The 16,367-nt window shown below is 37.9% G+C and overlaps 1 protein-coding gene across 2 annotated transcripts in view; it reads left to right on the top strand.

Moving 5' to 3' along the window:
• Nucleotides 1-2,969: 2,969 nt before the first annotated feature.
• The window catches only part of dgkh (diacylglycerol kinase, eta), a 58,555-nt gene continuing 45,157 nt past the window's right edge, over nt 2,970-16,367 (top strand). The window contains exons 1-2 of one of the 2 annotated variants that reach the window (XM_056754728.1): nt 2,970-3,036; nt 5,815-5,895. In XM_056754728.1, coding sequence (XP_056610706.1) covers nt 3,034-3,036; nt 5,815-5,895 — 84 coding nt within the window. In that variant the 5' untranslated portion in view covers nt 2,970-3,033. Of the gene's footprint in view, nt 3,037-5,814; nt 5,896-7,825; nt 7,917-16,367 lie in introns of those variants that run through there. The other variant, XM_056754729.1, reaches the window with a different exon arrangement.

The following is a 16,367-nucleotide window of genomic DNA, read 5'->3' as shown; positions in this document are numbered from 1 at the left end:
TATTTCAAATTGCGGGGAAGGACACTTTATTACGCCAAGGATGCCAAGGTGAGATTTCAACCAAACTTTTTTTGTTAATTATATATTGTAACTAAATCTACTCTATACACTGTACAAAAAAGCCTGGAAAAACTTTAAATGTAAGTTTGTGTGCTGCTTAATTTTTTTTAATGGAGTGGAGGTAAATTTTCACATTTTTAAATCACAGTTATAGTAGTAAAATGAAATAATAATAATATAGCATGTTGCAGTATGGCATTGTTTTGATGATCTATTGACAGAATATAATATATACAATATAATACATACAACTATGTCTTCATAGGTGTATAAAGACCATACTTAGTGATTTTTGTTTTTATTACCTTAGAATAAACTATTTCTATCCACATAAAGAGCGGGCCTGCATACATTGAATTTGCCGCCATATTTACAAATCATGTTTCCTTTTCCTCTACCCTGCGGTACGTAGTCCGGTTGTCCCTGACTTTATAAGGGGGTAAACGTCTACTAACTTACTCCTAACTGCTATCTTGCTGTCAGATCAAACGCCTTTAACGGCGTTGCTATTTACTGTTAGTTAGCTCTGCCCTCAAAAAGGCTGTACAATGCAAGCATGAAATGCTTTACTTTATCAAAGCTTAGACCACGCAAATAATAATGCAAATAAATAAAATAAGCGAAGACGACACAAGTATATTCAAGCAGCACACTGGTTCCTGAAAAACAATGACATTCAAAACGGCTCTGTTACACAGCTAATATTACAACAGTCTTGGTTCTAACAAACAGAAAATCGTCCTGGTTACGTCTGTAACCTAATTTCTCTGATGAGGGGAACGAGACGTTCTGTCGAGAACGACAGATGGGGTTCGCCCTTGAGAACCAATCAACTCTGACTACTATAGAAAAGGCCAATGAAATTTGCACGAAATTTGCACTTTCTTCCAAGCAAAATCCTTTTTATTTCTGTTTCGATAAAAGTAAGATGTATCGTACAGCTCCAGGTATCTACATACAGCAACGATGATTTTGTCCTCCATTGTTGTTTGGGATTTCTGCCTCCCCTCGCAACATCATAATCACCTCACTGCTAGAGCAAGCTCCTGATTGGGTTACGCGGTGCGAATTTTCGCCAATGTTCAGATTTTTCAACTCGCGCAAATCAGTCGAACGCTCGATTCGCGTCATTCGCGCCGCCTCAATTGCGCCATTCGCGCCGCCTCATTCGCGCCATTCACGCCGCAAGTAGGTCTATCGCGTTTTTGCATTGACTTAACATGTAAATCACTCGTGCTTGACGTGCCATTCGCGTTTGGTCTAAACACAATATAAGGGGAAAAGCTGCTCTGCCCAGCCCAACCCCCATGGGGTGCTTGCTTATTATTGCTTATTGATGGATGGAATGCCTGTTCTTAACCAGTGTTTGGGTAAGAAGGAAGGTTGGTGAGATACCTGTTCTTAGCCATATGTTTGGGTAAGAAGATAGGTAGATAGTACACTGACCCAACCTACTGGAGGGTGGAAAGGTGCTTTCGCTGGCATACGCCCCCCCGGATGCCAGTCCTACATGTCGCCACGCAGGACGTGGGCTGACACCGGGTTTACGCGAAGGTTGTTAACCCTTGCGAAGGTGTTTGGACGTAGCCTAACCCGCAGCTCTACAGATGTCTGATCTAATACTACTTACTCTTTAACGTTTTGGTTCCATCACAATTTGTTAAAATGCATAAAATTAATATAAAATAAAACCAAAACCAAAGATAAAGATAAAGCTTTTTATGAATAAAGCATGTTTTGGTCTGGAAGTTCAATGCAATGTGAAGTCCTAAAGTCCCTCCAACTTGCAGCTGACCCACCCATCTAACTCATATTAGCTGGTACAAACCCAGCCCACAGAGCTACATGTGGATATACTATAGGACCCAGGCAAATTGCACATTTGCTACACTGAATTTGAGTCACTGCGTATAAGAATTTGCGGTTAATTTCACATAACCTTATTTCCCCCTGTAAAGGGAGGAGCATTTTAAAATGATTTACATGGGTTACTGGATTTAGACACACAATTTAGTACTCAACACACACAACATTATTAGTAATGTTTATAATGAATTTGATTGTTATTATCGCTTTTATTATCAAGAACCGTTAACAAGAAATATAAGAATATCCTCTAGATTGGAAAGGCCTCTTCTTCATTTTATCCTCCCACCGTGGATATGGAAAATATTTATAATTTAAGTTGTGTATGTGCTTCTACAGCATTGTCTCCCATACTTGAAGTATTTCATATGATTTACTTCTGTGTTTAAGGTGGACAAAATAATGATGAACATTTTTTTAACAGTGTTCAGTAAGCCTCCTACAATAAGCTGCCTCTAAACCCCAGAGGCTGATCTAAGGTAAGGTGGTGATAGCTTTACTGTGGTTCTGCCCAAAGCTTCTGTTACCAAACACACTTGGTCTAAGAGGGACCTTACAATAAATATTCACCATTAGAAAAATTGGCACCTACATTGCACCTTTGGCCATGCCTTTAACCTCATTGTGTGTATGGCAGACGGGTGGCGTTTTGGCCAGCTGGCAGTATCGGGTCTCTCGCAGCCGTGTGTGCTGGAGGGTGCTTTCTGTCTGCTGGACCGGTGCTCGTCGTCCGCCCCCCACACTCGGTGCCAGTGGATCGGAGGAAGGCTTGGTGGCTCTTCGGGTCAGCAACAGCAGTATATGCTCGCCCCTATATATATATACATATGTAGCCTTCATTAATAACATTACAGATCGCCCATCACTCTGCCTGGCATTGTTTTTAGGATGCCTGTTCTCCTTGTTGTTTTTCAACGGCAATGGGCGAGAACAGATTCGCATTTTGGCTAAACAACATGATCACGCATCATGTCCTCGTCTGCTTTCTGTGTAGGCATATGAAGACAAAGGTCCTGGACATTCCTTATATGTGCAAGTGTATGGGAAGAGAAACGATTTACCAGTATATCCACCAGTGTGTCTGTGCACTTGAGCGTCTCGTAGAGTATGGTAATCTCCCATTTTTGTTCTCTGCCGATTTAGTGGATTTTTTTGTAGTTAGCAATGTCATTTATTCATTATGCCTGTGATCTAAATCAGAAAAGTGAAAATTCAACTGCCAAAAAATCACAGTTCATATCTATAGAGCTGCCATATCATGATGCACGCATGCATTTCCTGCATAGCTTCTAAATGACATGGAGTGGCGTTAGTGCATATGTTACAGAAAGCTGGGAATTTTGGCAGAGTTCTCTCAGACAGAAAGGAGGTGGCTGATTGCCCTGGTGTTTTCAGACAAGGGGAGGGGGCAGGGGTTTGCTTGTATTGGCATGGTACTCTGCTCTGTAACAGACCCTGAAAACACGAACGAGGGGCCTGCACTTTATACTGTAGACCAGCCAAACCTACAGATCATAAACAAGATGTCACAATGCTTACAGTGACTGAGTATACAGCAATCATTTATTCAAATATCTGCCGATCACCTCCAAAACACAGTAACCCGATCATCCCTTAATGATGAGGATATTATTATTTGCATAGAAACCTGGTGGAAAAGAAGGCTAGAAAAGTTATTTTTTGGAATTCACACATGTGTAGTTATGATGGCTGAAAATGGCACTGTTCGTTGTCACTGAAGTGTTGGGATACACCTCAGAGAAATGTTTAGTCATCTAAGTAAAGGACGGTAGCTTAAAGGGAGTTTTTATTTTCAGAACCAACTTCACTTTTTCCTTTAAATACAGAAAGGTTTTTTTTGTCATTTTAAACGGAATAGTTTAACTAAAAAGGAATGTTCTGTCATCATGTTCTAAATCTGTATACATTTATTTTTTCTGATGAACACAGAAAATATTTTTGGAAGAATGCTTGTAAAAATCTACTGTTATTATACGGTATGAACACTGTGGATTTGCTTTTCAGTTTTTTACTGGAAATATGGAAAACAGTTTTTTGCAGTATTTTTTCTTTTGCAGTAAAATACTTGCAGCAGTGACCCCAGTAATATTTTGTAATTCTACTGTATGTATACTGTGAAACTGATAAAATTCACACTATTTTCCAGTCATTTTTTATTTCAAGCTGAGATGCCAGCAAATTAGATAATACTTTGAAAGTACTTATAGCCATGTTATGTTAAAAGATATATGAAGTTTTTCTGTATTTATTTAAATTTACAATACACTCTAAAATATGGTTATGTAAAAACAATCCAATTTGAGTAATTTTTGGCAAAACTCTTATTCAAAAAGGAACCCCAAAATAGATTAGAAGGGTTTTAATTTATGGTTAAAGGAAATTGCGTTGTAAAAGTTGAATCATCTCTAATGTTTAAGAACCAATTCTAGACTTAAACCAGCCTTAATAAACACTGAATTGTGAGAATAAAATATGAATTACAATGAATCTGCAGGATTTTGTGTTTTATGCATTTATAATAACTCACTTATAAACATTCTCAAGTGCCATTTCGGCGTTTATTTCCAGCTCATCAGTCACCATGATCACGAGTGATTTGGATGTTAGAAAACACTCTGACCAAAAAGTCTCGTTTTAAAAGAACCACTCTGTGCTGCAGTCCATTTCAAAGATTTCTCAAGGGATTTTAAATGTCATAAGTGCTCGTATTCAAACTCAGTCCAGTTTTAAAACAGCATGCTCCTCACTGCAGTCAGATTCAAATATCTCTCTTCTCCGCTTAAACTAGTGTTTATCTATTTTCCAGGTATATCCCAGTCATGGGAACCACAAACACGAACAGACAAACTCATACTCCATTTTGCTTTTTCAAAAACAAAGTGCACAATGCATTGCGTAAAACAGTAAAAATCCGTAATGCATAAATACTCCAGATCGCTTTTGAAAATGGTTTGTAAAATAACAACAGTTGCTAACGCAAAATATTGCCAAGAATGTATTGCTTTGTGCAGTACATTACCGTTTTAACAGAAAACAGTATATTACTGTCAGAATTTGGCTGTTTTTTACATTATATAGTGTGAAAAATAACAATGGAAGTCAAAATATGCCCAAGAACAGTTTTTTTGACATTTTTTCTAAATATCTTCTTTTGTGTTCAGCTGGACAAAGACATTTATAAAACTTGTTTTCCTATTATGGTAGTCAATGGTGGCAAGGGTTTGTTACAAGCATTCTTCCAACTATCTATCTCTGTGTTCATTGGAACAAAAAAATGTATACAGATTTGGAACAGCTTGAGTGTGAGTAAATGAAGACAGAATTTTCATTTTTGGGTGAACTGTTCCTTTTTAGTGAATGTATGACGCCAGTTCCTGTCAGGTTAACAAAGGTACCCTCGCAAAGTAACAAAGTATATAGTTTATATAGCTTTTCTGTAGATTTTTATTCACAATAAATGGAAATTTGTTTTATATATTGTTATAAAAAAAATTAAGCCACATGTATACAGTTTCAGTGTGTCTTGAATGTTCAAATACTTTTGAAGCCACTTTACTGTAAATACTGACATTATAATGTCCACCTTGCTTGTAAGTTTTTGGTATTACCACTGCAATGACCAACATTGCAGAATGTATAAAGAGGGCAGAGACACAACCAGCTTTCTGCAATCCATTTTAAAAATCCATCTCTTAAGGAATATGTCAATAAGCTCATTTTCATGGCATCTCAATAGAAGAGTATTCAGCATACGTGTTTCTTTTTTGTATAATATCTGATTATCTCTTCTGTTATTATAAAAACGAATGCAGCTTTTATCACTGTGATCAAACATGTTTACCATTCTTCCTCTTTTCCTTTTCACAGTCTCTTATTTTTGATGAAGTGGATCTGTCAGATGCCAGTGTTGCAGAATCAAGCACAAAGAATGTCAACAACAGTTTCACGGTAAGCAACCACAATTCTGACTGCTTATTTTTAAAAACGTAATTTTTTGAATAACGGTGTAATGTCTTGTTAAGAAATGTCCACAAAGTACTAAATAATATATTTAATAGTATGAGGCGTGAAATGACAAGCTATATGGGGACATCCATGAAAATAGAGTGATAGTGTGGTGAGGTCTTTGTTTGCTACAGAGTCACTGAGCTTGATTTGTGATTGAGATATAACTATCCAAGCCTGTGTACAATTTTTAGAGATTGTTACCAATGAAAATGTACTAAACTGCATAAAATTGCATTGCATTATACTTAGATATATTGCATATAGTTATGCATGTAATTTATAACTTTAATATAACATATATTACCACACATTATGTTGCACACTGTTGTCTATCAAAACATTTTTGACATTACAACATTAATATTTGTTACAACAAAAATCCACTCCGGAACAAAACTGCTCTAAATGTTTAAACCATTATAAAGTTTTTAATAATAGTGCTGTCATGTTTAAATATGAAGAAAAGCATCTGTGTTTGTGAGAGCATGTAAACAAGCAGGGGACATCAATCGAGATCAAACCTGCCGAAGTGCAATGACTGCTGTCACATCTAAAAACAGCCAACTGGCTCCCTGGGCACAGCTATAAATAGAAACAGCAGTGGAGAAAGCTCTGATGAGAACAAGGAGTTATTCTTAGCAGCGGAGACCTTGTATACTCCGCTGAGTGAGATTTGTAAGATTTGATCACTGTCCCGTTGTTTAGCATCGAGTTAGTTGAGCAAACCCGTTCTTTATGCACATGCTTAACATCATGTCTTGTTTTTTCCTCTAAAAGAAGTCACCCGCTGCCTGGGAAAACAGTAGATGCTCATTATTCTTATAAATTATTGAAAGGGTTTAAAGGGTGTAAAGGCTTTTTTAAGAAATGGTGCTTTTTTTCTTCAGTTTTTTTATTGGATGTCTACAAATCAAAAGCTGAAGAGTTACATGCTGTGGCTCTGGTGCTATCGCAGTGTTATTTCCTAGGGGTTGCTTTTGGTCAGGAATGTTCTTGAGATGTCACCTCTGTTTCCTTTGAGTATACGGTGAATGCGTTCTCGTAAAACAAAAAAGTAAAAGTATAGGTCTATAAAATAAACTCTGATATTTTCAGAGGAATTTATAAAGAAATCTTTGACTTTGGTGTCTTGAACACAAAGCTGAGACATTAAAGTGACATGGAGAAAAGATAACAACCAAGAAATAATCAAGATTCAATTTAATTTACGAGATCTAATGATGTAATTGTTCATTCTTGTGGAAAAGCCCATTGTCTTACAGTAATGCACAGCTACTAAGGGCTCCATTTTTACTGCATTTTCTCAGTGTAGAAACCAGCCGCTTTGTAGTCAGGCTGCGTTTTTTCCCCTCTGCTTCTAAAAATAGCACGCAGCGCTTTGTGTATCTGAGGGAGAGAAGTGATCTATCTGCGGAACAATAGGAAATCCTCCGAGTGATGTCACTCAGCAAATGCCTCCCGGTGAAGGGCGGATGGGAGGATCAGGGCTTGGTTGGATAGCGAGAGATACAGGAGAAGCGAGGCGGATTAAGTGATGGAAGTTGATGGGTAGAGGTTAGCTCTAGCTTCTGCTTGACTTGCTCTGTTGTCTGAAAAGATTTGTAATGGGCACCCAGCTCAGGGATAAACAAATATCTGGGCAAAAACATAGAGCCTCTTTAAGAGTTTGTTATGCAGAAATTATTCTTATTTGCATAAAACAATGTTTGCTTTTGTGATTTGTGATGCGTTTTGCCATATGGAAATGCTCTATGTGGCATTGCATGTGACACTGCGTACAAACGCACGTGTGCATTTAGTGGGCTGTTCCTTGAGCAGTGGAGGGTTCTGCACCAGTTGGGGAGGGTTGAGAAGGACCCAAAGAAATCAGGCTCAACACACACATACACGCACACACAGAAATGCAGGAGACATAAGCTCGTGTTCACAGAGGCAACAGTGCAGTTGAGAGAGGATAGCTGGTAAGTACACTACACACACACACAGATTACTTGAAAGCTATAGCATGAATTTAACATCTTACTGGTGAACGTGTGTACATGTTTATGTCCGACTGTGTTGCTTTGTATCCGGGTCTGCATACGATTAGAATGGAAACTTGCTTTTAGATTATGGATGACTTCTTTGTAAGACTTCTTTCCTTAGTGCTAACAAATTCTGCCGGGGTTTTTGCTGAAGAGAAATGGCAGAGTGCTGCACCTTATAGTACACGTGAGGGAGGCAACCCGTAAATTCCTGCACCTGGTGTTTTCTGTAGCCAGTGTTCAAGAGCAAGATTCCATTATACTCGACTGGCATCTGCTAGAGCTTTCAGGGGTCTGGAAAGAAAAAGATTTGTCAGTATGTTTATATGCCAGTTTTGACGGCGCAGCTACGGTATTGCAAAAGGCATTTAGAAGTCCCTAAATTAAATATTGTGAATGCCATTTTATGTTTGTATTTACAGTGGGGTTTAGAGTTTGTTTCTGATAATAAATGACCGATTATAAATTGTATTAACAACATGACAGTAATTACCTTTCTTTTAGTTTCTTAGTATGTGGCATGTAATGGCTGGCATAGAAACCTCAAGCAAAACCTGATGATCTGTTGCATCACAGCAGGACTTGAGAATAATCCAAAGAACATCTTGTTATTCAATTGAAGTAAATCTGAAAGTTATCTGAAGTTAACATGGTGAATGTTACAAAATGAGCTTTGAAACGGAATTTAGGAATAGTTTAGAATCTTCAACATCATAATGTTTCTTAGCCTCATAATGTTCCTTTTTATTGTGCATGGTTTATTGTTGCACGTTAAAGAAATTCACTTTTCCAACGAACCAGGCTGTTTTGGTATATCACTTCCAGTTTTCACAGAGATCCTGCTTTCTGTAAATGGTAAAATGAATAAATGAATGAAGGAATGTTCTAAATTGTCTTAACTAATGTTGCGTATTTAATTATGATTTAGTTCAGGTAGGAAAATAGATCAATACAGGAATAATTACACTTAATAAATATCAGGAGCGGAGTCATGCACCCATATACTTTAAGGGGGCACAGTGTGCAAAATACACAGAAACATGTCCTGTTCATACAAAAACATACATTTAAATCAATATTTTAGATGAATTTCTCTTAAGCGCATTCAAAACATTGCACAAATCATTTCGAGAATTAAATTTTAACACAATCTTTTTGATATATGAATCTTCTTCCGAGTAAAAACAATTATGTAAATGTTTAGGGAAAATGCATTAGTCTAGTGTATTCTGAAAACAAATATATTGTATACAATTTGTGCCAAAGTAGTAAAAGAGTCATTGTTTCCATATAAACATAGAGTCCAATACATAATGCAATACATTACATAATATCATAATTAAAGTGAATTTCTTAATATATGATAAGTGTTAATTCTTTATGTGTTATTTAATACTGTATATTGTATATATTATTTTAACTTATATATCCCCTCTGCTGCTCATTACAATATTTAGAATAACTCCTTGTTCTTTATTAAGTGTCCATAGGTGTAAATACATGGAAAATGAAGGATGCTAAGCGTCTGTCGCTATAGCAACACTTGAAGTCGGGGAGTCTGGTGTACTTGTACAGCTCTCGCTGGTCTCTGTTACAAAAATTAGACATCCAGCATTTTCACTCTCAACTATTTTGTATTTGGGAAATTATTTTATTTAAATAAAGTTGACAATGGCATGCTGTGAGATCATGCATCGAAAAACATGCCCAAAATAAAAATGAAAAAGTTCCCGTACGTTGTTGAAAAATAAATGCCTATAAATCCGAAATGATATATGATATGTGATGTGAAAATGTAGAAAAGTTAGTTTGCCCAAAAGGTGGATTCGAACCTGGTTGACAGCGTAAAAAACTAATATTACTTGTCACAAGTCGTACTCACTTCGGCACTAAAGCTGTTAATAGAGAAGTGGCGTTTTTGCACTCACATTTTTTGTGCTTCCGACGCCTATGGTCATAATTATTGGCAGTTGTTATTTAAAAGGACACATCTTTTCCGCTTGCATATTTATTATTTTAAATGTAGACGCGTGGCATCCGCACGAAAATAGGGAGTGACGCGCATGCGAAGCTGACTTTTTTCATGAGCGTCGACGCCGCCGCATCGAGATGAAAAAGGCCCGGTTTCACATTTGACATCTTTTCCGCGCCTCATCGAGATCTGAACTTTTCAGAAAGCCGCAAGCGCACCGCAGGCCATGTGACAAGAACCAACCAGTTTATACCTCAATGTTTCAACGGCTATCGTGGACCATGGTTGCTTAGCGATGACAGGTGCAGGCACTTTGGATAAAAAGGAGAATGCAGTGCAGCTTGCATTTTCCGCTTGGTTTTTAGACGCGAAATGTGAATCGGGCCTTAATGGGTCCAGTTCTTGCGTTTGTGCTGGTCGTGGGGTATAACTGAAAGTTGATGACAAATGCTTTGCCCAAACGATGGCGCATGCTAGCATAAAACAAGTCTGAAAGCCTTGTTTCGGGGACGCGGGTGTTTCCGTGAGCCAAGCTTCCGACCGTGCGCAGATGCTGATTACATCATTAGCCAGCGCTGTTGCTTCTGTCGCCGGATTGATAAATGTTAAGCTCCTGTACGTGATCAAAACGGCGAAAATCTCCCAAAGAGGACAAAGGTGCAGCTCAGAACTGATATAGTGTCTTCCTATAGAATAGTGCAACTGATTAATTGATGCCTAACTTGTCATTTGGAGGCTGCGAGGAATACTGACTGTTCAAAAATCTGAGGGGGCATTTTTGCTTTTTCTTTGAATGGACATGACGCCCATAAAATAAAAAGAGAAATATTATTATAAAATGAATATGCTGATACATCTTCTGCAAGAGAAATGGACCTGACATGTCTAAAGATTAAATTCCAGAATCAGACCAAGCTAGATCTAATCATATGTATGTCCTGGGGGAATGCAGACATTTAGGGATATACAGAGAGGTGACATGAATGCAAATAAAAAACCCTTTGTTGCAAAATGAAGACACTGTGATTATTAATGCTATATTGGATTTAGGTTAAACTTGATTGGACAGATTGTCATAATAACCTGTATTGTAATAGATTATTTTTTATGAATTTATTTTTTCTGACAACTTATGACTAACATGACTTATTCCATTGGATACTTGGTTCCTCCAAATTATCTTAAGAACAAATCATTTTATTTTTTCATAACATTTATAAGGGTCAATGCTGTTGTTAGTTAGAATTGGTTAAAAAAGTTTACAGAAAAATACTAACAGATTGCTATCAGATTTTCAACCAATCCTAAAGGGATCAAATAAGAGGCTGACACAGCACTAAGATGTCATCATGTTTTAGTTTCTTTGCCGAAGGAGTTAACTTAGTTATTGAACGCATTCTGTAGAGCAGTTTGTCATTTAAGGGGTACTGTAGAAACAACATGGCAAATTCCATGCAAGGGACCCGCGTGTATGTAGATAGAAATAGCTCAAGCTAATGTTATGAAAACATTCATTATGTAAGGCCTTTAAACACCTCTGAAGACAGTTATGTTTCACACTGGACCTTTAATGTATTTATATTAAACAGCCGTATTCAACAATATTTTGACTTTACATTATACATTTTTTTGACTTAAACATTATAAAAGTTAATTTAAGTTACCACATGAAGCCCAAAAAAGTCTTATTCCTTCATTTTGGATTTTGGGGTTTCTGGATTTTTTAAATTGCTAAGAATATTGCTAAGAATTAAAATGGATTTGATATCTTGGCCTGAGTAGCATTTCCTATTGTTTCTATCAAAGCTTTCTCTAAGACTTCAATCAAGGTTTAATCTATTGATGTAGACACTAGAACGTTCTGTAGCTTATTGGTTGTATTGATTAGGTCACACTCAGTCCTGAGTTAAATAAAAGCACCATTTGTCTCACATGGATGATCTCTTAGAACTCGCTCTGTCACTGCTGTGATGGCTGCCCTTTCCTAAGTATTGAACTGGATGGTATAGACAACAATCATGTCCCTCAACCAAAGTTGGTTGAATAAAACCTCTCTGCAGCATTTTAACCCCCCTGCCAACTTCTGGCTTAGGGATTGGACATGATAAAAGTTAAGAAATTGCCTAATTTCCTGAAAGGTTTTCTTAGTCATTGTAATGTAATCATGAACCTCAGTGACAAAGAACAAGAGAAATCACTTAGCAAAGTTTCCCTGTCTTGTGGAAAAAGCTTTTAAAATAAGTGGTGGTCAAGGATGCGCTTGGAGTCGCCCATGTTTCATTGTGTAAGTGAGGAAGATGAACGCTAATGCGATAACTGCATCATGGCCGGGCAATGAAATTGATAGTTATGTTTTTTAGCAAAGAAAATCAACCAGATAGCTTCATAAGTACTGAAATAATATGCCTGGAAACCGCCTACATCACCTTCCGCAGTTTAAGCGTTTGACAGCACAGCCTGGACAATGTGACTGTGATATTTGTTTTTGTCGAGAATACAGTCCAACTCAGTATCTTATACTTGTGGTTTAGATCTGCGGTATCTATGGTGAATATATAAATAAACATGAAGCTGTGCATCAGTACGCTTAATGAACTGCTCTTCAAAGCTCTGGGCTGAACGAATGAACATACCTTACTGCACCACTTGTCATTTACTGTACATGGCAGTAAAGTACAACTGGTACCTTACATAGCAGCTGCTCTGTTTAATGGCACAGGGTGGTATTTACGAATGACGCCTGCAAGATTCCATCATGATGCTTTAGAAGAGGCCCAATATGAGGTGCCTAGTTGACTGGACAGCTGCCAGAGACTCTTCATGGGTAAATTACCTTCTCTGGTTTAAAACAAGAGTCACCTTAAAGGAGTTTTTTCATGGAGACCTAACAGTTAATAGAAATTAAAAAACATTAAACTTGAATGCTTGACATCTTGTTTTTACTTGTATTTGAGCAATTCTTGTCATTTGTGCCATCTTTTGATAAATTTTTACGTTGATAACCCCCATTCACACCACCAGCAATTGGCAGCGCAGAACGACATGATCATTTCAATAGTAGAAGTGGGCTTGTCTAGCAACGCGATAAGGTTGAGAATTTCTCAACTTTATGCAAATGTTGAGCAACTTTCGGGAGCGATTACCAATAGCAGTACGTCATTTGTCGCTGACGAGCGTCTTAATTTATTAAGTTTAATTCTTAATGCTTAATTTATTATTATTTATTTATTACTTATTTTGGATAAAATAGTTTTGCTTACTTTTTCCAAGGAATTCAAAAAAATATAATTTATGAAGAATAACAACAAAGCACTTATTTTGGAAACATGAATGTAGGCCACGTTTTATCAGAATAATAAAAGAAAGGTCCTAATTATTATATGCAGTCATCACTATATTGTGACAGAAACGTTGTTGTTAGATCTTAAGGCGTATTGAACATCCTTGTAAGTAATACAGTGATAAGATTCAATGTTTATTTCTACAATGCTTTTCACAAATAGGGATCAAATCATATTTGAAAATTTGAGCTCACAAAGCTGAATATTTTCAAATTTAAATTATTTTATTAAAGACCTAATTTTGACGTTTTTATCTAATTACAATTTTGATCAAGCTTATAATTATAATTAAATAGTAATATTAGTAGTAATATTATATCATGTATGTGTTATTATGTCGATATTAGCAATGTTGGAAAGAAGAAAAAGATCAAATAGAAAAATACAGTACATGTAAAACAGCGTTAAAAAACACACCTGGACGCAGAAACTACAGCGCAATTTAAAATGAAAAACATTTATGTGAACTCCAATTACAAATTTATTTTGTTGGGAGTTTGCCCAACCAATCCACACGTGTTTTGTGGATTTGGAGAAGGCATTCGACTGTGTCCCTCGCGGCATCATGTGGAGGGTGCTCCGGAAGTATGGGATTTGGGACCCTTTGCTAAGGGCCATCCGGTCCCTGTACGACCGGAGCAGGAGCTTGGTTCGCATTGCCGGCAGTAAGTCGGACTTATTCTGATAAGTCAGATTTATGATTATAGCATGCACTGGGACGGTTTTCAGCCGAGTGTGAAGCGGCTGGGATGAGAATCAGCACCTGCAAATCCAAGGCCATGGTTCTCAGTCGGAAAAGGGTGGCTTGCCCACTTCAGGTTGGTGGAGAGTTCCTGCCTCAAGTGGAGGAGTTCAAGTATCTTGGGGTCTTGTTCACCAGTGAGGGAAGGATGGAACGGGAGATTGTGCAGTAATGCGGTCGCTGTACCGGTCCGTCGTGGTAATGAAGGAGCTGAGCCGCAAGGCGAAGCTCTCGATTTACTGGTCAATCTACGTTCCTACGCTCACCTATGGTCACACAGGCGGCCGAAATGAGCTTTCTCCGCAGGGTGGCTGGGTGATCCCTTAGAGATAGGGTGAGAAGCTCGGTCACTCGGGAGGAGCTCAGAGTAGAGCCGCTGCTCCTGCACATCAAGAGGGGCCAGCTGAGGTGGTTTGGGCATCTTTTCCGGATGCCCCCTGGACGCCTTCCCGGGAAGGTGTTCTGGGCATGTCCCACCGGGAGGAGACCCCGGGGAAGACCTAGGACACGCTGGAGGGACTATGTCTCCCGGCTGGCCTGGGAACGCCTCTGTGTCCCCCCGGAAAGAGCTGGAGGAAGTGTCTAGGGAGAGGGAAGTCTGGGCATCCCTGCTTAGACTGCTGCCCCCAAGACCCGGCCCTGGATGAAGCGGAAGAAAATGGATGGATGGAAGGATGGACAGTTCTGGTCCTTTATTCTGATTGGCTGAGCGGAGTTTATAACCGATTTATAACGGTTGACCGCACCACATTTAATTTAGTTTACTTTATTTTATGGAACCTTGCTACGCATATGAAATAACCATTTTATAACCGCTTCGTGTCGTGCCACAACGCCCTTAGCTGTTATTAAATGCTCTTTAACCCACTGCTTCTTGGGGCTTTTATGCTTTATTATTACGAGGAAAAACAGCTTTTCATGTATGGAAAAAGGTACCAATATTATACTAAGGCCAAATTTACTAACATGAGTTGCAGTCAAATATAAATTAGCATTAGTTGATTTTCAACGAACAAACGCTCATTATGGGAATGAAATAAATAAGGGCGTCTTTTTAATAAACTTTGGAATTTTTGTACCAATTATTTTAAATAATGTTAATGAATTCTGTGGCTCCCCAGTTTACCAGTTTTTTTAAAACCTATGTTAAAAACATTTTGATATGGTGATGTGAGCAAAACACTGGCCTGGGGTAAGGCAGAGCATTAATATACATAAAATAAGTATAGATAGTAAAAATAACAGTAATATAAAAATAAGGAAAATATAAAACATATGTAATATGTAAATAATAAAATCATGATGCAGTGAATAGAGAAGCCTAACTACGGAGTTAGTTGATGGTGGAGGGTGGGGTTAAACTCAATTACAGGGCTAAAAAAAGATATACAAGATAAAAAACTGTGGAAAGAACCATCATCACCCAGCATCCAAACATATGGCAAACAGGATGAGCTACCACCTTGATGTCCACATAGCTTCTCGCCTGCGTTTGTAATTCTCTCTTAGCAAGCTGTTCTCTTCATCACAGTCACAGTCTTTTTAAAATATTGTTCTTCAATCATTCTTACCTCAAAAGACAGCAACAAATAATTGTATGACACTGTGTAACATTGTTTGTTTGAAACTACAACTCTGTTCTTTGTACATTGGGGGGTGGGCGGTCTGTACCGATCACGGATAAACCACAGTTGGATCATTTACATGACTAATAATTGTTACAAAACATTTGTTGCATAATAATTGGCTAATTTCAAAAGTGCAGCAGAATGGATACAGAGGCAGTTGTATCGAAGCGTGGATCGTCAGGAGCTCATGACGATATAACGCTGTATCGATAGTTGAACACAGCCCGGGTTTCTACAGTATCTCTTAAAGGACAAGCTGCTCAACAGAGCGTGTTTTGTAAATACGTTATCTCTTTCTGCAAAAAGGGAAAAATTGACAACATCTTAGTGCTGTGTGAGCCACTGTAGCGCTTTGAAAGGGAATGGCGAGCAGTGGAGTGAGCTGTTGGTTGGAATTTGAAACCTCTCCACTAGATGCCATTAAATGACATACACTCGACCTTTAGGAGAACCATTTGAGGCAATTAGGTGGATACTTAATGAAACCTAACTGAGAACTCAGTACTTTTGAACAGTAAAGTTTCACGGCCTCTACATTTTCTTATTCTACACTAATTCTATGAAAATCATTCATAAAAAGGAGTGCTGTCAATCTACCAAATATACTTAAACTGACACTGCATTAAACTGCAGGTTAAAGTCAACAATAACAGGTCAGTGTGGCAAACAGTTTGAATTTTCTCAGCAGTGTTGTTTGGTTACAGG

This window comes from Triplophysa dalaica, chromosome 8 (genome assembly GCF_015846415.1).
Source record: "Triplophysa dalaica isolate WHDGS20190420 chromosome 8, ASM1584641v1, whole genome shotgun sequence".
Classification (NCBI taxonomy): Eukaryota; Metazoa; Chordata; class Actinopteri; order Cypriniformes; family Nemacheilidae; genus Triplophysa; species Triplophysa dalaica.
This window is presented reverse-complemented; position numbering and strand designations above follow the sequence as displayed.